This window comes from Cucumis sativus, chromosome 2 (assembly GCF_000004075.3).
Source record: "Cucumis sativus cultivar 9930 chromosome 2, Cucumber_9930_V3, whole genome shotgun sequence".
Lineage (NCBI taxonomy): Eukaryota > Viridiplantae > Streptophyta > Magnoliopsida > Cucurbitales > Cucurbitaceae > Cucumis > Cucumis sativus.
The window spans coordinates 18,056,392-18,082,843 of NC_026656.2; the positions used below are offsets into that span (position 1 = coordinate 18,056,392).

The 26,452-nt window shown below is 32.3% G+C and overlaps 5 protein-coding genes across 7 annotated transcripts; 3 read left to right on the forward strand and 2 right to left on the reverse strand.

The window, feature by feature from the left end:
• The first annotated feature begins 1,472 nt into the window (after positions 1-1,472).
• Positions 1,473-4,556, forward strand: LOC101205906 (MFP1 attachment factor 1). Its single transcript, XM_031880907.1, has one exon. It carries the CDS (start codon positions 3,907-3,909, stop codon positions 4,369-4,371), a length of 465 nt encoding a protein of 154 aa, XP_031736767.1. The 5' UTR covers positions 1,473-3,906; the 3' UTR covers positions 4,372-4,556.
• A 3,058-nt stretch (positions 4,557-7,614) lies between these two features.
• Positions 7,615-8,043, forward strand: LOC101219726 (F-box protein GID2). Its single transcript, XM_004142969.1, has one exon. It carries the CDS (start codon positions 7,615-7,617, stop codon positions 8,041-8,043), a length of 429 nt encoding a protein of 142 aa, XP_004143017.1.
• Positions 8,044-8,525: 482 nt separating this feature from the next.
• LOC101205677 (transcription factor MYB44) lies at positions 8,526-9,866 on the reverse strand. Its single transcript, XM_004142830.3, has one exon. It carries the CDS (start codon positions 9,693-9,695, stop codon positions 8,823-8,825), a length of 873 nt encoding a protein of 290 aa, XP_004142878.1. The 5' UTR covers positions 9,696-9,866; the 3' UTR covers positions 8,526-8,822.
• A 2,835-nt stretch (positions 9,867-12,701) lies between these two features.
• Positions 12,702-13,460, reverse strand: LOC101219489 (probable carbohydrate esterase At4g34215). The gene has a single exon (XM_031881191.1). It carries the CDS (start codon positions 13,458-13,460, stop codon positions 12,702-12,704), a length of 759 nt encoding a protein of 252 aa, XP_031737051.1.
• A 2,532-nt stretch (positions 13,461-15,992) lies between these two features.
• LOC116402003 (probable carbohydrate esterase At4g34215) lies at positions 15,993-24,663 on the forward strand. Of its 3 annotated transcripts, none has more exons than XM_031880650.1 (2): positions 15,993-16,153; positions 23,756-24,663. In XM_031880650.1, the coding sequence occupies exon 2, from the start codon at positions 23,762-23,764 to the stop codon at positions 24,626-24,628; it is 867 nt and encodes a 288-aa protein (XP_031736510.1). In that variant the 5' UTR covers positions 15,993-16,153; positions 23,756-23,761; the 3' UTR covers positions 24,629-24,663. The 3 variants fall into 3 exon arrangements, with proteins under 3 accessions (XP_031736510.1, XP_031736508.1, XP_031736509.1); XM_031880648.1 differs by lacking the exon at positions 15,993-16,153 and adding an exon at positions 19,757-19,927 and having other exon boundaries at positions 23,761-24,663; XM_031880649.1 differs by lacking the exon at positions 15,993-16,153 and adding an exon at positions 19,757-19,922.
• Positions 24,664-26,452: the final 1,789 nt, after the last annotated feature.

Here is a 26,452-nt window from a genome sequence, read left to right on the forward strand (position 1 = left end):
GGAAGTTGAGAGGCATATCCCAATTGTTAATTATGACTTAGGATTTAGGATTAAGGAAAAGTCACTATTTATAAAGCATGCCTGCCTTTTCTCTTCTCTTATTTATTTCTTACTTTTCAATCATTCACCTTTTCCTTTTCCCCATTCTTATTTTTAGACCAAGTTTCATACCATCTTAAATAAGAACAAAAAGAAGTATACCTAAAATTAAATTTAAAAAGTTTAGACGCTTAAAGTTGAAGAAGAACCCGTCCAACCCACTTACCAAATAACCACATAAAGGAAATAGGAGATCGACTGTGAATCTGAAAACATATAGACACTATTTTTACCTCCAAAGTCTATTAATTTGTTATCTATTTTAGTTACCATTGAACTAAGACGGTTTAGAAGGTGTGAATATGTGAATAGAGACAGTGAAGAGTGTAAGTTTTAGGCGTGGATTTGAGCACTAGAGAACGTGTGGTTTAAGCAATCCCCCATTTGACATCAAAGATAAGAGAGGGAAAAAGAGATTAGATGAGATTTGTGTTAGATTTTACCCTTTTTAGTTTCTGATATATTGTATAAGAAAGCCTCACATCACAATTTACATTACTGCAAACACTTCAAATCCACTCACTCACCACTCTCATCCGACAAGATTTGCCCACTTCAAGGACACCCCCTTCAACCTAAAACCTTTTGCACAATACCCAATAATTCACTATTTACATCTTTTTTTAATATGGGTAATAAACTAAATTTTCTTTTTAGCTTTTTTTTTTTTTAAAATGTTTAATTAGTATGTTTCTCCAAAAACTGTTTTTTAGTTCAACAATTTGAAAACCTATTTCCCATTGCTAAAGGACTCAAAGTTTCCCTCATCAAACTAAGAAAACCATCTTATTCTTTTCTTTTAAGTTTTTCAAAAGCTCATTTCTTCGTCAACCGTGTTCCTTGTTTCCTGGAATACAAGAAATTAATATTCATATCACACATATATGTATCTACTTTTACTTTCACCATTCGTTCTTTCCCTTCCATTCAACAATGCAAAAACCATTATCATTAACAATTAACATCGTTAATTTTTGGAAAAGGAAAAAGTAAATAAAAAAGAGGGATAGGTTTAAATTTAGTTTGAAACTAGGAGTGTTGAGAGTGAGAGTGGGAAACACATAAAATGATAGTGTCCTTTGTGTTTGAGAAGGAAAAAATATTAAAGTCCGGAAAGGTCCTTTTAAAAGTAATAAAAAACAAACCATCAAACCTTGTGGACGTAATTTGTGTCTTCCTTAATTCAATTATTAGTCCCGTGATCGATAATACCTCCAAATCCGCAGCTTAATGCACTTTCTCAACCTACTCTTTTCTTTTTATACATTAAAACTTTATATAGTTTTGATTTAATTCACTTCGTCCAATTTTGAAAAACAATCCGCTACATGACAACTCATAATTGATGAAAGGCTTGAGTGGGTAAGATGTGTGTATATATCTTCAGGATGGGAACAAACATTTTATTTGTATATATAATAAGCCTTTACCTAATTCCCCTCTTTAATTATTCCTTCCTTCGCAAATCCCCACTTTTGTGTTTTTCATCGATGCGGTTCTTGAAGAAGTCTCCTACTGCAGGCGCCGGTGTGAACCCGCGTGGTATTGTAATAGCACTATTAACAGTGGTGACTTTTTTGACGTTATTGCTACTGATTTCTTCTTCACCTCCGATCCCTCATAATGTTAATGCTGTGAAGTTAAAGAAAGAAGGAGGAAGAGCAACCCCATCGTCTCAGAAACTCCACCACCGTAGGATGAGGCGGCCATCCTATGTTTTACAGTCAAGTAAGAGAAAAGTTCCAAATGCTTCAGACCCACTTCACAATCGTTGACTGATTAATTACTACTCCTTTCTTCCTTTTTGTTTACATTCACATCATCCCATCTTTCCGTATATAAACATATTTTTATAAATAATCACATTCATTTCTCACACTTCTTATTATTATATATATACATATCATTTTTTTTCTTTTGGATTTTGTGATGGGTATTAACGTGATTGAAAATGGTTGTGCTGTGTGTGCAAATGATAGATGGAAACATTATCGGAATAGTTTTCAAGATTTTGAGACTCGTGTCACTTGGGTTTGGGTTCTACAGTGGGACATGAGTTTCAAAACCAGCAAGTGTTTTTTGATTCCATTTATAATACAAAAGCTTATTTTTCACTCTAACACTTCTCAATCTAATATTTTTTCTTGCTGTTCTTATGCTTCAAGATCGCATTTCTATTACTTGATTACTCATGTTTCTGAACACTTCAACTTGCTTGATAGTCTCTTGAAGTTGAAGATGTTAACTATGAAGTTATGGTTGTGGGTATGGATGACAGAGTTTAGTTTCACTAGTTGATTAATACAAAATTTTAAATTGTGGATGGAAAAGTAATATACAAAAAAGAAAAGAGGAAAAAAAAAAAAGAAAAAAAGTGGGTGTGGCTCAGATGGGGATAAGGGTAGGGTGGATATTTCATTCTCTGGTGGATGGATGGATATGAGAAGGATAAAAGGGATAGATTTTAATTCTATACTTATGATGTTACATCTTTGGTCTACATTAGTTTTTTTCCCAGGGTCAGTTTAATCTTTGATTTCATTGATTGATTTTGTTTGTTTTGGTCTTCCAAGTTTGTAATTTATTGCTTATTTACAACCAAAATTCTGGCTAATTATTTTTCTTAAAATACGTTGCTAATTTGTAGAACATGAAATACTGAGCATTTCAAGAGAATGAAAAGAAAAGAGAGATTATTGCCTTGATTAAGGTAGGCCAAGGGTCATATTTGGATTTATTGTTAGATTAAAAGTAGATTATATATATTAAATTGAATTGAGTTCCATGTCATCAACTATTCAACCTCTTGGGAGGATGAGAAGAGTGGTCAATTGATGTTTTTACTGAATGAAACATGAATTAGCAAGGATAGAAGTTATCCTAATACTATTATATAAATAATATATAATGTTAGATGAGTGGAGAATAGTGGGAGTATTGAATTTAAATAATGACAGTGAATGCAAATTTAGGTAGATCTTAAAATTTGGTGAAGTTGGTGAAGAAATAGGACATTTATAGCTGGCTTGCTTTTGTCAACTTCATAATTTTGCAGTATCTTAAGGTTGTAAGGAATTAAATTTCCTAAGCTTACAATTGGAACTGTCGATAATGTTTCTTTGTAGCTCTCAATTAATTACTATTGCTTCCTAATCCTTTTTTCCTCTTATTATTTCTCCATTTTCCTCTTAATCAGTAATCACCATTGGAAATTAATAATTGTTATTTAAGCCAATAATTAATTGAAAGTTGATGTGGCGGAATTAGTGGCAATGGCATCGCATGCAATTGTGTGCTTACTCTTTCAAGGAAAGCAAAGTCCGACACTTTTAACACCAAAATTATAGAATAACCAACGCACGCTTCTTATAATTCTTCATTCTCTTTTCTATTAATTCATCCCATCTTCTTATTTACAAAGAGGAGAAAAAACTTGGTTACAATACATTTAAATTTACGGCTATTTTAAACATAAACAATATATTTTTGTGTTGCCTGAGAAGTGGAAGAATTGATTTTTTGAGTGCTATTGTTTGAATTTATGAAATTGGAATTGGTTGAATTGCCGCAAAATAAGGTCCAAATTGGAAAGAAAGATTGGGTATCGATCAGCATCTTCACCGCTGATGGTGTTATTGTTATGTATGATTGGATTCAAGAATGGTAATATGTCCTTTTAACTTCACCGCCAATCAATCCCTCTGATCCAAATCCATCCTCTTCCCCATTCATATTTATTATAATTCCACATCTCATTTTCCTTCCACCTCCAATTCCTCCGCTGCTTCCTCTTCCTCTTCCTCCGCCATGTCCGATCAAGAAAACTCCCCTCAGTCCCATCTACAATTCCCAGACTCCGATATCAAACACAAAGATCCCATCAAACCCCCCATGCAATTCGCTACCAAATTCAGCATATGGCCACCAACACAACGCACTCGCGACGCCGTTATAAGTCGTCTCATCGAAACCCTCTCCACCCCTTCCATTCTCTCGAAACGTTTCGGCACCATTCCGCCCGATGAAGCAGCCACCGTCGCGCAGCTCATCGAGGAAGAAGCGTATGCCTACGCCAATGGCTCTCCCCCCTCCGTGGACGACGGCATCGAGATTCTCCAGGTTTACTCCAAGGAGATTAGTAAGCGGATGCTCGAAGCTGTGAAGGGTAGACCGAGTCCCGCGGCTCCGGCAGAAAATGGTGAGACGGAGGAAGTAAGATCACCTGTTGTTGAAACTAATCATGAAACCCCAACTTTGGAAACTGGAAATTGAATTTTTGGGGTTTTTTTAATCTTAATCTTATTACCCTGTTTGAGCTTCTTTTTTTTTTTTCTGGAGATCTGCGTGTTCTCTGTCCATACATTGGTTGCAAGATAATTATTTGTTCTTGTGCTTTATGGTTTTAAATTCAATGAAAAATGCAAGCATTTTTTTTGCCTAGAGATACTCGGCTTCGATTTGAGCTCGTTCTGTTTAATGTCGCTCTCGCATTATCTCTTGATTTTGATCGATGAATTTGTGGAAATGAAGAAAGATGGATATGCTTGGAGATCATATTGTTGGGTTTGCTCAATTCAACAAAGAAACTGAGTTCAACCCCTTGAATTTTCGTGTACAATTTCATCATTGATCATTAATTTGAGTGTTGGAGTTGCTTTGATTGACATAGTGTCCCAGATTTTGTGTTTCTGATCCACATTCACAGATTGCTTGAAAAGTTAGTTTTAGAAAAACATAAAGACAATGAGCCAAACCATTACATATATAAAATTTATACACTCTTGATTCTATTTGTATGCAGAGATCAAACTTCTAAATAATGTTTGATCTCTTTAAGATTTTCAAGGGTACATCCCTTTTGTAGAGGGGAAAAAATGAAAGAAAAAGTACAAGTTATACAAACCAACTGTTCCAAATTCACAAAACAATAAAACAAAAATGAAGAATGGTCAGAAGTTTCTTTCAATTATGTCTTCAGCTAGTGTCCTGGTCCTCTCATACTCGGTCCGGAAGCATGCTTGAATGCCCAGCTTCCCTTCCGATGACCACTGAAGCTAACAAGGCCATTTGTGTCACCTTTGGTTACTTTCTCAACTCGTCCAGTTCCAACCGTGGGCAGAGTTTCCACTCGAGATCTGAGGTGTCTGCAATCCACATGAACAAACACCATTGCCAACAGTGTCATCACAGCAAAAACTCCAAAAAACCTAGCCTTCATCCTTGCTTTTGAATCTACAAAAATGATCTAAAAGAGTATTTAGGAAGTTGCCCTTATGTATACAAAGAAACACCGATAGAATTTCTACCAAATCGCAAAGGGCGGTGGTGTAGCACTTTATATATACTTAGATTACCAACTCCTTTGACTTAGCCTTTAATTTCTTTCTTTTCCCATCATTTTCCACGCTGTTAGGAACATTTGACTTGGTGCAAACACAAAGCCAATTGTTCATACTGGAAGGAAAAAAAAAAGGAAGAAATATTATAGAGGTGGAGGTAACCCTTCATTTGCAGGGCCACCGCCACGAAGGACTGATGTGAACATTACACGCTTTTCTGAATAATACTACAAGATCTATATATATTTTTTATACGAACATATGAAGGTTGTCACGCGGGTTCTATCTTTTTCTATGCTTTAATATTTTATAAATTGGTTGAAGGACTTTTGGAAAGGGAGATTAGGGAGTATTCATGTATGAATTTTTTGATCATTTTTTTCTCTCTCTATCTATTTAGCGCTAGATTGTAGGGTGCAATGCAAGGAAGTTTCATTTGGTTTGTAAAAAGGTAGATTATGTTTAAAGGACTTAGATTGGGCTTTTGAGTATTTGGATTTTGAGATGGATTTGATATCTTTGTATCTGGATCTAACATGCATTGATCATAAAAGTGAGTAATGAGAATTTGAGGTTATGAAGGGAAGTGTATTGGAAATCTTTTAGTTTGTGTTTTGTGTGTATGAAATGATTGGATTAAGGCTGGCCAAATGGTGGCTTTCGGCAGCTGATGATCAAAATGGAGAAATTGGTTTCCACTTTTTTTTTTATGTATAATATATATTAGGAAATTAAGCCAAACCTTACAAAATGAAAGGAATTATTGAATGAAAATCAACAAAATAATAATAATAATAATAATAATAATAATAAACCTTACAAATGTTTTGAAGAAGAAAGAATTAATTAAATATTTCTAAAAAGTGTATAGATTGGATTCTTAGAAACAATGGTAACGATGAAAAGAAACTAAAAATGAGAGAAGACGAGCCTAACTCAATTGTTATTTGAAGTTTTTTTCTTCAAAGAAAAATTAACGTAGTTGTTCGTGTTATGAGTTACTAGCATAGTATACATATAATTTGGATCTATGTATACATATTATCATTATATCGTTTGGTTAGAAAATTTTGTTTTACTTCATTTTGTTTTACTATTTGTTGAAGTACGCATAAACTTGTTTGTTTGGACACTTAAGGATATTAAAAAAACAGACGTTATAAAACCATATATGGACAAAGACAGAAGATGACATCTATTTGATTTAATTGATTATTGAAAATGATTATAAGGTAATGAAAACAAGTGAAGAAATAATAATAATAATAAAAAAAGAGTGTATATATTATTTATGAGTAGAGAGAGATGAAGGGTACATATCCTATTCGTACTCTTTGTCCTTCCTAATATACTATCACAATTCATACCAACTCAATTATTATCTCTATCATTTTCTAAGTTATTAATAATTTAGACACCACCACAAATTTCTTAAATTAATTTAAAAGACATACGTAATTCATAAATTGAAAATTCCTAATTTATTTATTGTCTGTTTTTAATTAAATTGAGAGTATAGTATAGAGATTAAAGTGGTGGTTGGGTTTGTAACAAAGTTGAGGATGGAAAGTAAATTAAAAAGGAATCTATATATGTAATTGTATGTTGGGATAAGTCCAAAAAAGGATTAAAGAAGAGACCAAGTAGTCAGCTGGTGATTACGTCATTTTGGATTTCACTTCCCCAAAATTTTGTCTCCAATCTATATGACAAAATCTTTTTGGTTTATGCTTTTCTTCACTAATCACCATCTCTTTCCCAAAATCTCTTTTCATTTGTTGCCTTTCTTAATTAACTTTATCATTTCAACACCTAAAAATGCCAATTCTATATGTTTATATATATATAAACTAATTAGGTATGTTTGGAGTTATAATCGAAATAAGAATGAAATGAAATTGTAAGACTTAGAGACCATGAAAAGTAGAATTTAATTAAAAAGAAAATAGAAAAGGAATAAATAAACAGAGAGTGAGAGAGATAAACGGTCTTTTCGTTAGAAGTTGGAAGCGCATTCAATACGCAGATTTGTCGTCTTCTTCTTCTTCTTCTTTTCTCGCAGACAATTTGCAAAATCACTTTACCAACTACTCTCCCCCATTCATCTTCTTTCTATTTCTTCCCCCATTTCCCTTTTTTCATCTCAAAGTCTTCCTCTTTTTCAACCCAATTGCCAATGAACAACAGAATCAAGAAATTTAAATCAGTTTCAAACCAACAAGAACCAGATCACTCTCAACCACAACCCTCTACCTTTGCAAATTTAGACGACAATTTGTTGTTCGAGGTGTTTAAGCACGTCGATGCAAGGACACTGGCTACCGTCGCCGGCGTCAGCAAGCAGTGGTTCAAAACCGCTCACGACGAGCGCCTCTGGGAGCTTCTCTGCACCAAACACTGGACCAACCTTGGCTGTGCTAACCAACAGCTACGCTCCGTCGTTCTTGCGCTTGGTGGCTTCCGTCGATTACATTCTCTTTACCCATTTCCCCCTATGATTGGATGTAATCATCCATGGGGCAAAGATGAGGTTCATCTCTCCCTTTCTCTTCTCTCAATTCGTTACTACGAGAAGATGAAGTTTAAAAACAGACCCACATCTTGAAATCCCAAGTAATCCAAATGTAAGATCACACCAAATTGAGGGAGGTTCTCTCTGTGTTGAAATTGACATTATTATTGTTCCTTTTTCTTCTACTGTATCGGATTGGATGGATATGTTTGAATTTAGTTGGTTCTAATTTAACAGTACCTATACATTTTTCTTCTGTCAATTGACTCTGGGTTGATTTACTTGAAATTATATATTATTATTATTTATTGTGTATTTGTTGCTTCTCTATGCCAACTGTTACCTGAAGAAGGAGTTGAAACGAGGTTGTTTCGTCATTTGACTCATATTTCCATTTAATAATGAAAGTAGAGATTATGGATCAGACTGTCGACAGCTCGGTAACGTAAAAGATTAAATTTGGCGTTTAAGTTTCTAATTCTATTGACTTGGGTTTCCTTTTAATGGCGACAGCTTCCTTTCCCACTTGTTTCTGTATCAAAATAGTTGATCGTTTTGTGTCAAATCAATCAATGTGTCTTAAATTAATTTCACCGATTCGATTCACATAGATGAATACAACTACGCTGCTTCACGGTCTACTGTAATTCAAGGGAACTTTCTTTCAACTTTTTTTTTTTTTTTAATGATAAACCAAAGATTATAGAAATTGGAAGGCTAAAAACAGCATCATTCATTGAATAATTTGTCTCTCTCGCTTGCTTGCGCTCTTTTTTTTCTCTGTACACTGCCAAAATTATTGTGATTTCTGTAGAAGACGGGAGGGGGATTGTAAATCCAAAAGAGTTTTTTGTTTCTGCCGTTTATCTCTGCTAATCGATCTTGCTTATTCCCATACGCTTAACAACAGCGTTTCTGATGGCATCGGTATGCAAATGCCAACCGTTATGCTCAATTCCAGACATGTACTTCCTCACTTCGATTTTAATCATCTCCTGCATCGCACTTAAGAACTCCGCACTGAATAACTCGGATTCCTTGCCATACCCACCGGCGGTAGGAGTTGCCTGAACCATCTTCCTGGTGGGGCTCGGGATTGAATCCGACCCATACCCGGATTTCGAGTTGGACCCTGGCAATGAGAGGCAGAGTGAAGTAGGAGGATCGTAGGAGTTCACAATCTGCTGCTGCTGCTGATTCGATGGAACGATCGAGCTGCTTCTAGCTAAAGGTCTATACACGGGCTGTGGTGGCGGTGGAGAGGAGTCGCTCAAATCGGAACCAGATGGACTACTCGGGTTCAACCCAAACCCGGAAGCGACGGTGACTGGAGACGGACCAAGGCTGGCAGATCTTTTGGGAGGGTGATGCAAATCGGGATCGTTAAAATCATCACCCATGGCGGAGCATTTACGCTTGAGCGTCGAATTCCAATGATTCTTAATGGCGTTATCGGTACGGCCATTCAAAAGACGAGCAATGGTAGCCCACTTATTCCCAAACTTGGCATGAGCTCTGATAATGGCGTCATCCTCTTCCGCAGAAAAGGGACGGTGTTCGACCTGTGGAGAAAGCTGATTACACCATCGGAGACGACAAGACTTTCCAGAACGACCAGGAATGGATTTACTGATCAAGGACCAATTCCTAGGTCCGTAGCTTTCAACCAATCTCTTCAACGATTCATCTTCCTCAGGACTCCAGGGACCCTTAATCCGATCGACGTTCTTCCCAACAGAATCCATCGATCTAACACTTAAAAAAAAAAAAATTCAAATTCAAACTTAAAAAAAAAAGAAGAAAAACCCACCTAAAAGTTTGTAGAGAAGAGGAAGAAGAAGAAGAAGAAGAAGAAGAAGAAGGGGAAGAGGAGAGGAGATTTAAGGAAGCGGTAGAGGCGGAGCCTCACCCTGTGTTGTTAAAGAAGTGAAAGAAGGAAAAGAGATTATTTATATGAGAAAGGATAAGAATGACCGGTTGAGCCGGTTGCAGAGAAGAGGATGCTTCGAGGGAAGGTAGTTATTCGGATACAGCTGTAAAGGACACGTGTCAATTAATAAGGGCGCGTGTTTAGAAGTAAATGGGACCCATTTAGAAAACTGCCTTACCTAGAGACCACATTAGGTTTTTAGGTAATTACCCATATTCAAGCAATTTCTATTTAATACTCTAATAAATAATAAATAATAATAATAAAGTAACGGCCTTTTTTTGAATTCCCTTTTTCTTTTTCGTTTTATTTTTTTAATAAAATTATGAAATTAAACTGGTGGAATATGGTCGGTTAACGTGGTTTTAAGGATTATTTATTATTATTGATGATAAATGAAAGGAATGGGAAGAGGGGGGGAGCCGTTGGAAAAGAGATTAAATTGAAATTCAAACGTGATGTTATTTAGTTGTAAATAAATAATAATAATAATAATAAAAAGGATAAGAATAATTTGAAAAAAGAGTACGGTTGGGAAGTTGGATTGGAGCGGAGGTGTTTGACCAGGACAGGCTGGACAGCATTTGGGAAATAATTATTAATATAAAAATAAAGATATTTAGAAATGAAAGGCAATGAGTTTGCTGAGCTGGCAATAGAAGGACAAAAGTTGAGTAGCAGAATCGCGGGAAGAACGCCTTTGCTTTGCTATCATCTCACTCCAGCCTGTAATCTCTGCCCATTAACTAATTATATACTACCACGTGGAATTTGCCACCACACTCTACAAAACTGCCAAAAACCCCTCCACCGCCTTTCCCATTTTCACGTAACTTCCATTTCTTTTCTTTTCCTTCATCACATTTACATATATATATATATATTTTACTTTCTTTTTTTTTTCCATTCTACATTATTGAATTTCAAATCTATTTCATTCATGCCCTTTCCAATTACATTATGCTCTCTAACTATATCTCTTCCTTTTATTTATTTTATTGGAATCATCCCTTCCCTACTCAACATCTCTCTTATCTACTTAAAATTATACTTACACCTTAACTCTTACAAATCAATTTTGAATTTAACCCACATTCTATTTTTAAAAACCTAAACCTACTACAATAAGAAATTAAATTCAAATTCTAATATTTAAAAACTGTCCGTTTTAGAATTAACTTATAAAATATTTGGGGATGACCGTTTGGAATGCAATGAATGTTGAGGAATATATATGACAATTTTTTTTAAAAGAAAAAAGAATTACAATAGAAGAAAAAGAAAAGGAAAAAAGGGAGAAGCATTAATAAAGTGAGAGCTACAACGAGTCCGAACTTCCAAACTAAATACCATGAAAAGAATTGAGTGTTGTCTGTTTATGGAAATTAGGCATTCAAATTTTAAAATATAATCCATTCATTTAGGCGCCTTATTTTTAAAAATAATAATTTAGTTTTAAGTTTTTCATTTTCAAAAGTAAATATATGATTTTATGAAATATATATACCTAATTAAACTTTTTAGTTCTGGTCTAGGGTACCTTTTTGAAGTACCTACAAATATTTACTCATTTTTCAAATACACATATCTTTTAATAATCAACCATTTTTAAGTCATGATATGGTTAGTAGTCAACAAGGGTTTAGAAAATAGAAAAAAAAAAAAATACAAAGTATATGGCAATTAAAAGTAGAAACACCATGTTAACTACATGATTACATCTAGGTGATCAAGTTGATGAACAAAATTTGAGAAAGGGTGTAGAATCAATCGAATTAAAAACAAGAACAGCTTTTTGTAACATGACATTTGACTAAACTTTATAATGTGTTATTAACATATCTTAATAATGAAGGTAAAGAAAAGATTGAGAGTGAAATAAATAAATATATATTAGGGGGGAAGGCTCTCTTTAAACAACAATGTTCCCAATTTTATGCATCTTAAAATTGTTTGAATGTGAGATGAAGGTCACATGATCTTGTTATTTTCACCTAACATAATAATTGAATAGAGAGGTTCAACCTAAAATGTGTTCGTTGTTGGATTATATAATAGGGTCCCTTCATAAGAACAAGAATAATAATTAATTAAAAAATTTAAACTAAGAAAGTAAACTACTCCACTTCTTTGATATCTAATGATCCAACATGACTAGAATATCTTATTTTGTTTTAATATTATTCCATATTGGTAGTTATTATATTAAAAATGTTGTAAATGAAATTTAATTTATTTTGATTTTCTCTTCACATTTGGTAACATTTTAAAAAATGAATTGAAACAATAATGAAAGAATGTCGGGAAGTTGTTAGGAATGGTTATATAAATTATTATGTGGTAGATAAGTTTGTGATGATAATTGGAGGATCCAATCAAGAAAATGTGCATATTTAAATCTCTCCATGCTTCCTATCCTCTAAAACATAATTTTATTCTTTTTGTGACAAAATCAATTACTGTATTTTTTAATCAAAAAATTAGTATCATTCATTCTATGGATTTTGATTTTTTTAGTTGACCAATTAAATCCATGTAATTTAGATATAGAAATTGCTTTCTCTACATTCTATGTTGTATTTAACTAATTTCATGATTTTCTGGTTTGGAACAAGTTTCAATCACAACAATTTTAGGTTCACATTATTTAAATGGTGAGGAATTTAAAAAGATATTGAAATGATAAGGTGAAGGTTAAATAAGTTGGGAGTATTGAATAGAGATGGAGTTTGAAAAAAAAAAGAGAGTGGGAGGATGGTTTTATTATAAATCATAGTAAATATGAAGATGCATAATAATAGAAAATGACAGATAATAAAATTTAGAGTAATTGACCAAAGTGGGAGAGGTAGGTTTCAGCCAACCATTTTCCCAAAGTAATTTCGGTTGTGGTGTTAAAATGGCCATGATCTAGGTTGATGCCTTCATTTGTTGTGTAGTTTATAGGTAATTTCAACGAATCGATAGCCACCACATCAGGCAACTCCTTACTGACTGCTTCTTGTGCTTCCCTCACTGCTGGCAAGTTATGAGTATCGTGCGGCCTAAAAAAGTCGTACAGAGCTATTTTAACAACAATGATGGGCAAATATCTAGGTTTTATGTCATCGCGAATGTCAGTGAAGAATTTCTTTAGGTTGTCTTTGTATCTAATAGCGGTGTCATTCATAGCTGCATCGCTTTCTCCTTGGAACCAGAAAAGCGCACGCACAACCCCACCATCTTTATCTGATGCTTTGATTCGTTCAATGAAGTTTTGGTAAAAGGTTGCACTAGGATTGCTAGGATTTTTAACCCACTCTTCAATTAAAGTGCCACCTCTGGCACATGGAACTAAACCCACAGCGCCAGCATTTGGTCCAGCTTTGGCTAGGAGTTCATGAGCAAATGCGATACCGGGACCAATTCCAGGGGTCCTTTTGATGTCAATTCCCAAATGGAGTGGCTCTCGTGCTATCTCCCATTGGCGATCAGGGTTCAATCGTAGGATGGATGGTTGAGGTTGACATTCTGGTGGGACTAGCCCATCCCACTGGAGTTTTCCTTGAGCATTGTTCTCAACCCCACCTCGACCAGCCATGTTACTTTGACCTGCGAGGATGAATATATTCTTAGGAGAAACAGCTCCTGAAAGAGAAGGACCATATAACATCACACATAGTATGATTGATAATCTCAATAAAACCATGTTGACCTTTTAATTTGTGTCTGTGCAAACGAACACAGAAGAAAAGTGTAAACAATGTAGACGTTTTTTTAAAAAAGTAATAACTTTTCCTCTGTGTCTATTTGCACAGACACAATTGCTACTTTATTTACTCTCTTTTGTTTTTTCCTTTTTGTTGGTTGGCTGATCCTTGCCTCTGCCTTTCTACATTTGAGATCCTTACCTTTTATATTCAACTTTCACTCTATTTTTAGTGCATTTAGTTTTAAAGTTAATTTTGATAGGTTAATTTTTGTGGAGTTTGAGTGTTTGTCGCTTTGTAAAATATCTATATATAGGGTTATATATTAAAAAGTTGGACAAGTTTGTTACTTTTTCATCTATTAATAACATATTTTTTCTTTGCAAAGTTATTGAATAAAAGCATAAGACCAAGGAATTTAACAAATTTAAGCTATGCTTATTTTAGCATCATTTTAATTTGATTGTCACTATCATTTTTTTTTAGAAAGAAGATATTGAGATTGTCACTTAATTTAATTTTAACTAGAATTATCATAGTTGGGACTATGCATATATGCTTGATTCTTACATACAATAACTTAACTAAATTGTTTAAGTTTTAAAAAGCACAAGGAGCAATAGAAGTGTTTTTAATTAGATTACATTAAATGTTTCTCTTTTCCATGCCCACTCTTCCAGTCTTAACCCTATGTCATTGCATATATATGATAGGTGTTGTGATCATCGGTTTCTCATTGGGTATATGAAATGGACCAGATTGTGATAATTAAATGAAAGAAATATCATTGAGCTGTGCACTAAAAGAATACAAACTGGTATAATTGCTAGTAAAAGAAAACTGCTATCAAAGTGGAAGATTACTGTTAGGAATTAATTTAACAATTAATTCATATGCGGGTAACATAAATTAAATAGTACGTAATTACATATTTAAGCTCTTTCATGAGAGCATAATCATGTGCCCATAGTTTTTCATATACAAGTGTGCCCTATTGAGTAATTATGAAACCCTAGAATGACCAACTTATAAATACAAGGTTCTCAAAATACTATGTCTTCACCTCCTATGCTTATTCTTTATTTTATTTAATACTGTATGGTTTCCTCATTTCGATTTGCAATGCAGAGGTATAGTTAAAGAAATACCACAAACAACGTTCTTTTTTAGATTAAGGTAATTCAATAACTCTTAGATTTTGGTTCTTTTTTTTCTTTCTTTTTAATCTATGTTTAGATCTCATCATACATCTTCATTATATCATGTATGGTTAATTTATAATAATCATAGAATTAGAGTTTTATGATTTTGCCAACAACAGTACATTAGAACAGAGAAATTGGGAAGAACCAAAAAAAAAAAAAAAAAAACTATTTTGGCAATGCTAATTAATTGGTATCGTCCTTTCACACTACTAGATCAATTAGCCGGTGTTAGAATAATAAACAAATAATTGCATTCATAAAATGTGTCAAGAAACTTTACTAATCAAAATAAGGTTACAGTTGAAATATTATATATAATAACGTTGGGCAAGTTGTTGTTTAATCTACATAAGTTAAGCAAGAGAGTAAAAATAGAAAACCACAGAAATGGTTAATTATTAAAGAATGAAACACTAATATTTATTTGTTTGTTTGTTTGTTTTTCTCTTCAAATTTGGTTTGGTAACATTGTTTAGAAAATAAAGCAATAATTAAAGAATGTCCAGAAGATGTTTGGAATAATGTAAATTATTAAGGTTTGTGATTGCGGCATTCAAACTGGGAATGTGTATTTAAATATTCATGGCTTCCAAAATCTTCAAAAGAAAACATATATTTTCATTTTCTTTTTTTATGTTACAAATTATAACCATATTTATTATTGCATCCATATATTCCTTTTACCTTTGTATAACTAATCTATCAATTTTGATATAACGTCTTATTATAAATTTTATGATGAGGAATGTTCAAAGTTGAATCAATGAACCATTGAGATTAATGAGTCCGTACCTTGAGAGAACTATTATATAGTATATGTTGAAATTGACTTTAATCTATTGAAATATACAAAAGAGACGATAAGAATTAGAAAATGATACATCATAAAATTAGTATAAATGGCCATATAGTGAAAGAGGTAGATATTAGCCAATTATATATTCATGCAAAGTAATTTCAAGTGGGATATTAAAATAATCAAGATAGACAAGACATGCCTACATTATTGAAAAAATGTAGTTTGAGGAGAGTACATTTAGTTTTAAAGTTCATATAGAAATTTATCAAACTTTAGGGTGGTTCAAAGTAATTTGAAGCGAAAAACACTCGTAATCCACAAATATTCACTTATAAAAATGATTTCTAAAACTAACCATACTAAAAATAGAGGAAAAAAACAATATAAAAGGTATGGTATACAACATAGAAAAAGGCAGAGGCAAGGATCAGCCATCCAAACTAAAGGGGGGAGTAACTAAAGCAAGAGAGTGGTTGTGTCTGTGCAAATAGACACGAGAGGAAAAGTTACATCCTTTTATTAAAAACCGTGCACATTGTTTGTACTTTTCTTCTGTGTTTATTTGTACAGACACAAATTGGTCACCATGGTTTTGTTGAGATTGTCAATCATATTATGTGTGATGTTATATGGTCCTTCTCTTTCAGGAGCTGCTTCTCCTAAGAACATATTCATCCTCGCAGGTCAGAGTAACATGGCTGGTCGAGGTGGAGTTGAGAACAATGCTCAAGGAAATCTCCAGTGGGATGGGTTAGTCCCACCAGAATGTCAACCTCAACCATCCATCCTACGATTGAACCCTGGTCTCCAATGGGAGATAGCACGAGAGCCACTCCATTTGGGAATTGACATCAAAAGGACCCCTGGAATTGGTCCCGGTATCGCATTTGCTCATGAATTGCTAGTCAAAGCTGGACCAAATGCTGGCGCTGTGGGTTTAGTTCCATGTGCTAGAGGTGGCACTTTAATTGAACAATGGATTAAAAATCCTAGCAATCCTAGTGCAACCTTTTACCAAAACTTCATTGAACGAATCAAAGCATCGGATAAAGATGGTGGGGTTGTGCGTGCTCTTTTCTGGTTCCAAGGAGAAAGTGATGCAGCTATGAATGACACTGCCATTAGATACAAAGACAACCTAAAGAAATTCTTCACTGACATTCGTGATGACATAAAACCTAGATTTTTGCCCATCATTGTTGTTAAAATAGCTCTCTACGACTTTTTTAGGCAGCACGATACTCATAACCTCCCAGCAGTGAGGGAAGCACAAGAAGCAGTCAGCAAGGAGCTGCCTAACGTGGTGGCCATCGATTCGTTGAAATTACCTATAAACTATACAACAAATGAAGGCATCAACCTAGATCATGGTCATTTTAACACCACAACCGAAATTACTTTGGGTAAATGGTTGGCTGAAACCTACCTCTCCCACTTTGGTCAATTACTTTAATTTGTATTATTTATCAACTTTGTTATTATATATCAATAAAATCATCCATCCACTCCTTTTATTTAAAATCTCCTTCCAATTGACTCTCAACATAAAATAATCAGTGGAAATAATTTCATACTCAAATCTCTAATGAATCATCTTTGCATCATTATCTTCTACACTAACACTTGGGAGAGGCGAAAAAGAGAGTTTGGGGGCAAAAGAAAAAACAAATTCGACCCAAAATTTTACATTAATTTTTCTTTATGATTATACCTTTCACAATCAAAATGGCTCAACTGAATTTAACTGTTTCCTGACTTCCTACAATAACATATTTATTTAATTTTTTAATACTTTTTTCTCATTTAAAAACAAATGTATTTTCCATTAACGTCAATCATATCACTAATAAAATTTAAAAAGGGAAAATATCATTTGTTTCTTGAGGTATTTTAAAAAATATAAAAAAAATATTTACACTAATTTAAAAACCATTCACAATGAAAATATTAAAAAATGCACTTATTAATTGACATCGTTTAAATTTGGTTATTTTTTTAAAATTTTTTTTTTTATATAAGGTTGTTTAAAAGAAAAATTGGTATACACTATCGTTTATATTTAATGGTTCAAATTTGGCCACTCAAATCTAAAGGGTCTTTTTAGAATCTTTAGTACATATATTTAGATTTAATTATTATTTTTTTTTTTGGTTTAGATTTGGTCTAATGTCCCAACAATTTTTTTCATTATCTTTTATATTTGCACACGATTTTAAACAACCAAACAATGGTTTTTAAAAATAAAAGAAAATTAAAAAAAAAAAAAGAGAAAAAGACTTGAAAAGAAGAAGAAAAATAGTTGAAGGGAAAGAGAAGAAATATTTTTGTATATAATCATATTATTCATTTTGTTCCACGGCCCACAAATATTTTGTCGATTTGTTGAAAATTAAATCTGTTTCTTTTTAAACAGTGATAAACATAACATATCTAATTAATTAATTTAATCTAATAAAAAGTGATTGAGATCATTCTAAAATAGTAAAATGGATGAAGAAATAAACGAAGAAAAAAATGGATGGATAGAAGAGAGTAAAGAGAAAGAGAAGAGACGGAGTGCTTGAGAATGAGAGCGAATTGGAAACCGTTTTATCTTTTTGTTTGGCGCTTGCAGATATAACAAAATTAGTTTTAGAAATTAGGCCCATAAAACACACTTTTGAATTTGCAAAAATGACAAAATTCAAGTCAGTCCACATTTGAAAAATGTAAAATTACAAACCTTCCCTCGAATTGTAAACATTTTCACACATCATTTGATATGTTGTTGATACACTTGGTATGTTTTTTATATATTTGTTATGCTTGTTGATACACTCGATCAATTAAATAACACTTGATGCATATAATTGGTTTGATACACTTATATGTTGTTGATACATTTGTTAAACTTTGCAAATACACTCAATTAATTAAATACATTGATGCACTAAGTATAATACTTTTGTTGTATTGTCGATACATTTATTAAAGGGACACTTGCAAAAATGACAAAATAAGTTATAATAATTAAATCCATAACACATATACTTTATTATTTGCAAAAATGACAAAAACGAAGCCCAATCCACACATCAAAAAGTAAAATGTCACAAATGTCTTCGTTACTAATATACGTTTGATACACCTTATACTGATACACCTAATACCGTTTGATACATCTGATACTTCTTGATACACCCGATACAGTTGATTGATATACTTGATGCACTTAATGCACTTGATACTTTTTGATAAACTTGATACCTTTTAATAGACACCTGAAACTTATGTTTGATACACCTGATGCACTGCATATACATTTAGTATTCTTCACTTATGCAATTGATTGATTAAATGCACTTGATATGCTTGAAGTCCTACTTATACACTTGATATACTATTGTTATACACTTGTAAACTTGGTTCATATACTTAATAATGATTTACTTTGCTGATATGCTTTAACAATATATTGTTGATAAACTTGATAATGATACACTAAGTTACATCATTCATATACTTAATAATACTCTAATAAACTGCATAAAATTTAAAAAATTGAAAAATCATGTAGTAAGTATATTAACCAACTAATACATATAATATAAGTATATTAGAACAGAACACTGATATACAAAACTGAGACAAAGTTAAACCAAAACAAAATTAATGTAAAAAAATAGAACAAAATGATTTAGAATCAGATTGTTGTACTATGGAAAAAAGTAAAAAAAAATCACAAATGAAGTTAAATTACTCTAATCAACAACTATTATGTTTTATATTGTAATTGTTGTACTATTGATATTCTAAAATTAAGATTAAGACATAAATAATAAATAATTTTTATAGTATAAGAATAAAAAAATAATTAGAGCCTTACAAAGTGGGAGAATAAATAAATAATGGATAGGACATTAAAAATAGGAAAATAAATAAGTTATTGAATGATAGTTTAAAAATAATAACAAATTTAAAATTGAGAAGCGAGAAGTTTGTTATATTTGCAAAATTCTAAAATTATAATTGCTATATTATAAAATGTTCATATAGAAATTTCCCAAATTGAGGGTTAAAAGCGCAAAATGCTCATAATCCACAAGTACTCACCTATAAAAGTGATCTTTAAAACTAACCGTACTAAAAATAGAGTAAAAAATAGTATAAAAGGTGGGGTAATAACATAGAGAAAGGCAGAGGCAAGGATCAGCCAACCAAACTAAGGGGGGAGTAACTAAAGCAAGAGAGTAGTTGTGTGTCTGTGCAAATAGACACAAGAGGAAAAGTTATCCTTTTTTTAAAAACCGTGCACATTGTTTATACTTTTCTTCTGTGTTTATTTGTACAGACACAACAGACACAAATTGGTCACCATGGTTTTGTTGAGATTGTCAATCATATTATGTGTGATGTTATATGGTCCTTCTCTTTCAGGAGCTGCTTCTCCTAAGAACATATTCATCCTCGCAGGTCAGAGTAACATGGCTGGTCGAGGTGGAGTTGAGAACAATGCTCAAGGAAATCTCCAGTGGGATGGGTTAGTCCCACCAGAATGTCAACCTCAACCATCCATCCTACGATTGAACCCTGGTCTCCAATGGGAGATAGCACGAGAGCCACTCCATTTGGGAATTGACATCAAAAGGACCCCTGGAATTGGTCCCGGTATCGCATTTGCTCATGAATTGCTAGTCAAAGTTGGACCAAATGCTGGCGCTGTGGGTTTAGTTCCATGTGCTAGAGGTGGCACTTTAATTGAACAATGGATTAAAAAATCCTAGCAATCCTAGTGCAACCTTTTACCAAAACTTCATTGAACGAATCAAAGCATCGGATAAAGATGGTGGGGTTGTGCGTGCTCTTTTCTGGTTCCAAGGAGAAAGTGATGCAGCTATGAATGACACCGCCATTAGATACAAAGACAACCTAAAGAAATTCTTCACTGACATTCGTGATGACATAAAACCTAGATTTTTGCCCATCATTGTTGTTAAAATAGCTCTCTACGACTTTTTTAGGCAGCACGATACTCATAACCTCCCAGCAGTGAGGGAAGCACAAGAAGCAGTCAGCAAGGAGCTGCCTGACGTAGTGGCCATCGATTCGTTGAAATTACCTATAAACTATACAACAAATGAAGGCATCAACCTAGATCATGGTCATTTTAACACCACAACCGAAATTACTTTGGGTAAATGGTTGGCTGAAACCTACCTCTCCCACTTTGGTCAATTACTTTAATTTGTATTATTTATCAACTTTGTTATTATATATCAATAAAATCATCCATCCACTCCTTTTTTTTTTTTAAATCTCCTTCCAATTGACTCATAACATAATTAATTAATTGAAACAATTTCTTACTCACCTACCTCTACCAGAATCATCTTTGCATGATTATCTACACTTTGTTTAGGGGAAATGTTGGGTTATGGAAGGGTTAGGGTTATAATAAAGGGTTTTTAACTCATATAGCTTTTAATTAAAAAGTAATTTTAATAAATACATTCACAATCAAACTTATTAAACAATCATAAAACTCTCATAACAATTAAATTTTTTAATTTATTTCAAACCCTAACTTTAACGACTAATTATCTAAACTTATTTATGTAAATTTTTTTAGCAACGTTTATTAAGTCAACTAAATTGACAAAATAAATTTCATAAAACTGCAAATTGGATTTGGATTTCTCTCACTCACAAATGACCATTGTATTTTTCTATTTCTCACTATTCTTTTAAATTAAAGATCAATAACAAACATAATTATTAACTATAAGTTATAACAAAGGTTTACTACTCCTATATATCCTATATATCCACAAAGAAAATTAGTTGTACATTCATCCATTATACTAAAAGTACCAAAAAAAATTCTAACACATCATGAATCATTAAATTTTCATAATGTCAACAAATCTCATCCCAAAACAGAGCTCCAAACACACAGCATTTACCATCTCTCGTTGATTGTAATTCACAAACAAATTTGCCAAGAAAATCTCATTTAACCCCAAATTGTTAAACGAAACAGAGAGAGATGAGAGAAAAAATTTACACGAAGAGAAAGAGGAAAGCGGAGAGGGAAAAGGGAAAGAAGAAAAAGCAGAGGGGATGGGGAAAGAGGAAACAAAGAGAGAAAGAGGAAAGAGGAAGAAGAAGCAACAGGGATCGAGGGAAAATCAAGGGACTAATACGCAAGCTACGAGAGAGTGAAGGAAAGAGTTATGGCAGAGATCGAGGGGATAAGTGTGAAAGGGATTTAGAGGTATTATGGAAACCCTAGAACTAGAGTTTCTATAAGTTGGACTCCAAACAAATTTTAGGGTTAAGTGATAAACAGAGACCCAAACGCTACTCTCAAGGTGAGAAACATACTGTTGGGCAAAATAAACAAATTCAACAAACATTTCTCTATTTAGGTCAATTAACAAAATTATCTTTAACACCAAAATTTTACATTAATTTTCCTCTATGATTATACCTATCAGAATCAAAATGGCTCAATTGAATTTAAGTGTTTGTGGACTTCCTACAATGACACATTTATTTAATTTCATAATACACTTGGTTTCTTTAGTTTAAAAATACCTATATTTTTCATTAACGCCAATTACATACACTAATAAAATTTTAAAAGTGAAAAAGCAGTTTGTTTCTTTTTTAAAACATATAACACCAATTTCGAAAATGGAAGAGAGCCAGAGATCCACACTATAAAATATAGTGAATAATTTAATATCATTTTAGATTTGGATATCCAATATTCCAACTATTTTTTCACGACCTTAAACATCTCAAATAACAGTTTGAAATATTTTTAATAAAAAAATAGACATTTTATATTTGGTAGGGTTGTTCACGGTTCAGTTCGAGGCCAAAATCGCACCGAACCAAAAAGTAAAGAAATATCCTTCAATTCATAATAAAAATCCTATATAAACATTAGCTTACAAAGTTACAAGCATAGATTAAATTAATTTTGTACAGTAATTAAGTATAAGACATAAAAGTTTCAAACAATGAAGTTTGAAAGTCCATCAAAATAATTCCTATAAAGTTGAATAAAGCGATTCGGTTCAATTTTAAAATAGAATTAAATGTCTTAAACTAAATCGAATAGCATAAGAATCAATTTCAATTTAACACAAATCGAATCAAATCGTATGTATTCGGTTTTGGTTATGTTATGTAGTTATAGTTCGATTTGTCATTTGGTTTGGTTTTCAACTATTCTTTAACACCACTAATATTTGGTACACAATCTTGAATTAAATAACAGTTTTAAAAAAAAAATTGCAAAAGAAGAAAAAAAACTATGAAAAAGAATGGCAGACCTAGAATAGTTTTTTTTAAAAATAGTCATTCTAGGCTTTTCCATTTAGTTACACGGTCCATAAATATTTTTTTAATTTATTATATTTATGAAAATTAAATTTTAATTATGGCTAAACATAAAATATCTAATTAATTAATTTAATCTAATAGAAATTAATAAATCGTAAAATAGATGAGGAAAAAAAATCCATGACAAACATTTTTTTTATCTTTTCTATTTCTTTTGTTTAAAAACAAAGTCTACTTTCTTTAAATATAATTCATAGTAAAAAATTTCAAAACAACAAATTAAAGTTATTATTTTTTTAAAAAAAATGACCATAAATAAAATATAGATAATAAAATAAAAAAGTTATTGAAGATGGTAGTAGTGTCTATATACAACACAAATTAAGCTTATAGACACGTAAATATTTTTTTTAAGACTTATAGAAAAAATAACGAGAAATGATTATTGAAAATATTTTATTTTTCTTATATAGAAAAGGGAAAAATAAATGCCATAGCTTTACAAACCTAATTAATTTGAGGAGAGTACATCAACTTTTAATATTCATATAGAAATTTACAAAATTGAGGAATGTTCGTATAGAAATTTACCAAATTGAGGGTTAAAGCGAAAAACACTCACAATCCACAAGTATTCACCTATAAAAATGATATTTAAAACTTAACCATACTAAAAAAAGAGTAAAAAATAGTATAAAAGGTAGGGTAGTAACATAGAGAAAGGCAGAGACAAGGATCAGCCAACCAAACTAAAGGGGGGCAGTAACTAAAGCAAGAGAGTAGTTGTGTCTTTGCAAATAGACACAACAGGACAAGTTACATCTGTGTTTATTTGCATAGACACAAATTGGTCACCATGGTTTTGTTGAGATTGTCAATCATATTATGTGTGATGTTATATGGTCCTTCTCTTTCAGGAGCTGCTTCTCCTAAGAACATATTCATCCTCGCAGGTCAAAGTAACATGGCTGGTCGAGGTGGAGTTGAGAACAATGCTCAAGGAAATCTCCAGTGGGATGGGTTAGTCCCACCAGAATGTCAACCTCAACCATCCATCCTACGATTGAACCCTGGTCTCCAATGGGAGATAGCACGAGAGCCACTCCATTTGGGAATTGACATCAATAGGACCCCTGGAATTGGTCCCGGTATCGCATTTGCTCATGAATTGCTAGTCAAAGCTGGACCAAATGCTGGCGCTGTGGGTTTAGTTCCATGTGCTAGAGGTGGCACTTTAATTGAACAATGGATTAAAAATCCTAGCAATCCTAGTGCAACCTTTTACCAAAACTTCATTGAACGAATCAAAGCATCAGATAAAGATGGTGGGGTTGTGCGTGCTCTTTTCTGGTTCCAAGGAGAAAGTGATGCAGCTATGAATGACACTGCCATTAGATACAAAGACAACCTAAAGAAATTCTTCACTGACATTCGCGATGACATAAAACCTAGATTTTTGCCCATCATTGTTGTTAAAATAGCTCTCTACGACTTTTTTAGGCAGCACGATACTCATAACCTCCCAGCAGTGAGGGAAGCACAAGAAGCAGTCAGCAAGGAGCTGCCTGACGTAGTGGCCATCGATTCGTTGAAATTACCTATAAACTATACAACAAATGAAGGCATCAACCTAGATCATGGTCATTTTAACACCACAACCGAAATTACTTTGGGTAAATGGTTGGCTGAAACCTACCTCTCCCACTTTGGTCAATTACTTTAATTTGTATTATTTATCAACTTTGTTTTATTATATATCAATAAAATCATCCATCCACTCCTTTTATTTAAAATCTCCTTCCAATTGACTCTCAACATAAAATAATCAATGGAAATAATTTCATACTCAAATCTCTAATGAATCATCTTTGCATCATTATCTTCTACACTAACACTTGGGAGAGGCGAAAAAGAGAGTTTGGGGGCAAAAGAAAAAACAAATTCGACCCAAAATTTTACATTAAATTTTTTTTATGATTATACCTTTCACAATCAAAATGGCTCAACTGAATTTAACTGTTTCCTGACTTCCTACAATAACACATTTATTTAATTTTTTAATACTTTTTTCTCATTTAAAAACAAATGTATTTTTCATTAACGTCAATCATATCACTAATAAAATTTAAAAAGGGAAAAGATCATTTGTTTCTTGAGGTATTTTAAAAAATATAAAAAAAAATATTTACACTAATTTAAAAACCATTCACAATGAAAATATTAAAAAATGCACTTATTAATTGACATCGTTTAAATTTGGTTATTTTTTTAAAAAAAAATTTTTATATAAGGTTGTTTAAAAGAAAAATTGGTATACACTATCGTTTATATTTAATGGTTCAAATTTGGCCACTCAAATCTAAAGGGTCTTTTTAGAATCTTTAGTACATATATTTAGATTTAATTATTTTTTTTGGTTTAGATTTGGTCTAATGTCCCAACAATTTTTTTCCATTATCTTTTATATTTGCACACGATTTTAAACAACCAAACAATGGTTTTTAAAAATAAAAGAAAATTTAAAAAAAAAAAGAGAAAAAGACTTGAAAAGAAGAAGAAAAATAGTTTAAGGGAAAGAGAAGTATTTAAAAAAAAAAATGATCATCCTCATGAACTTTTCATTTTGTTCCACAGCCCACAAATATTTTGTCGATTTGGTTGAAAATTAAATCTGTTTCTTTTTAATCAGTGATAAACATAACATATCTAATTAATTAATTCAATCTAATAAAAAGTGATTGAGATCATTCTAAAATAGTAAAATGGATGAAGAAATAAACGAAGAAAAAAATGGATGGATAGAAGAGAGTAAAGAGAAAGAGAAGAGACGGAGTGCTTGAGAATGAGAGCGAATTGGAAACCATTTTATCTTTTTGTTTGGCGCTTGCAGATATAACAAAATTAGTTTTAGAAATTAGACCCATAAAACACTACTTTTGAATTTGCAAAAATGACAAAATTCAAGTCAGTCCATATTTGAAAAATGTAAAATTACAAACCTACCCTCTAAAATTGTAAACATTTTCACACATCGTTTGATATGTTGTTGATACACTTGGTGTGTTTTTTATATACTTGTTATGCTTGTTGATACACTCGATCAATTAAATAACACTTGATACATATAATTGGTTTGATACACTTATATGTTGTTGATACATTTGTTAAACTTTGCAAATACACTCAATTAATTAAATACATTGATGCACTAAGTATAATACTTTTGTTGTATTGTCGATACATTTATTAAAGGGACACTTGCAAAAATGACAAAATAAGTTATAATAATTAAATCCATATCACATATACTTTATTATTTGCAAAAATGACAAAAACGAAGCCCAATCCACACATCAAAAAGTAAAATGTCACAAATGTCTTCGTTACTAATATACGTTTGATACACCTTATACTGATACACCTAATACCGTTTGATACATCTGATACTTCTTGATACACCCGATACAGTTGATTGATATACTTGATGCACTTGATACTTTTTGATAAACTTGATACCTTTTAATAGACACCTGAAACTTATGTTTGA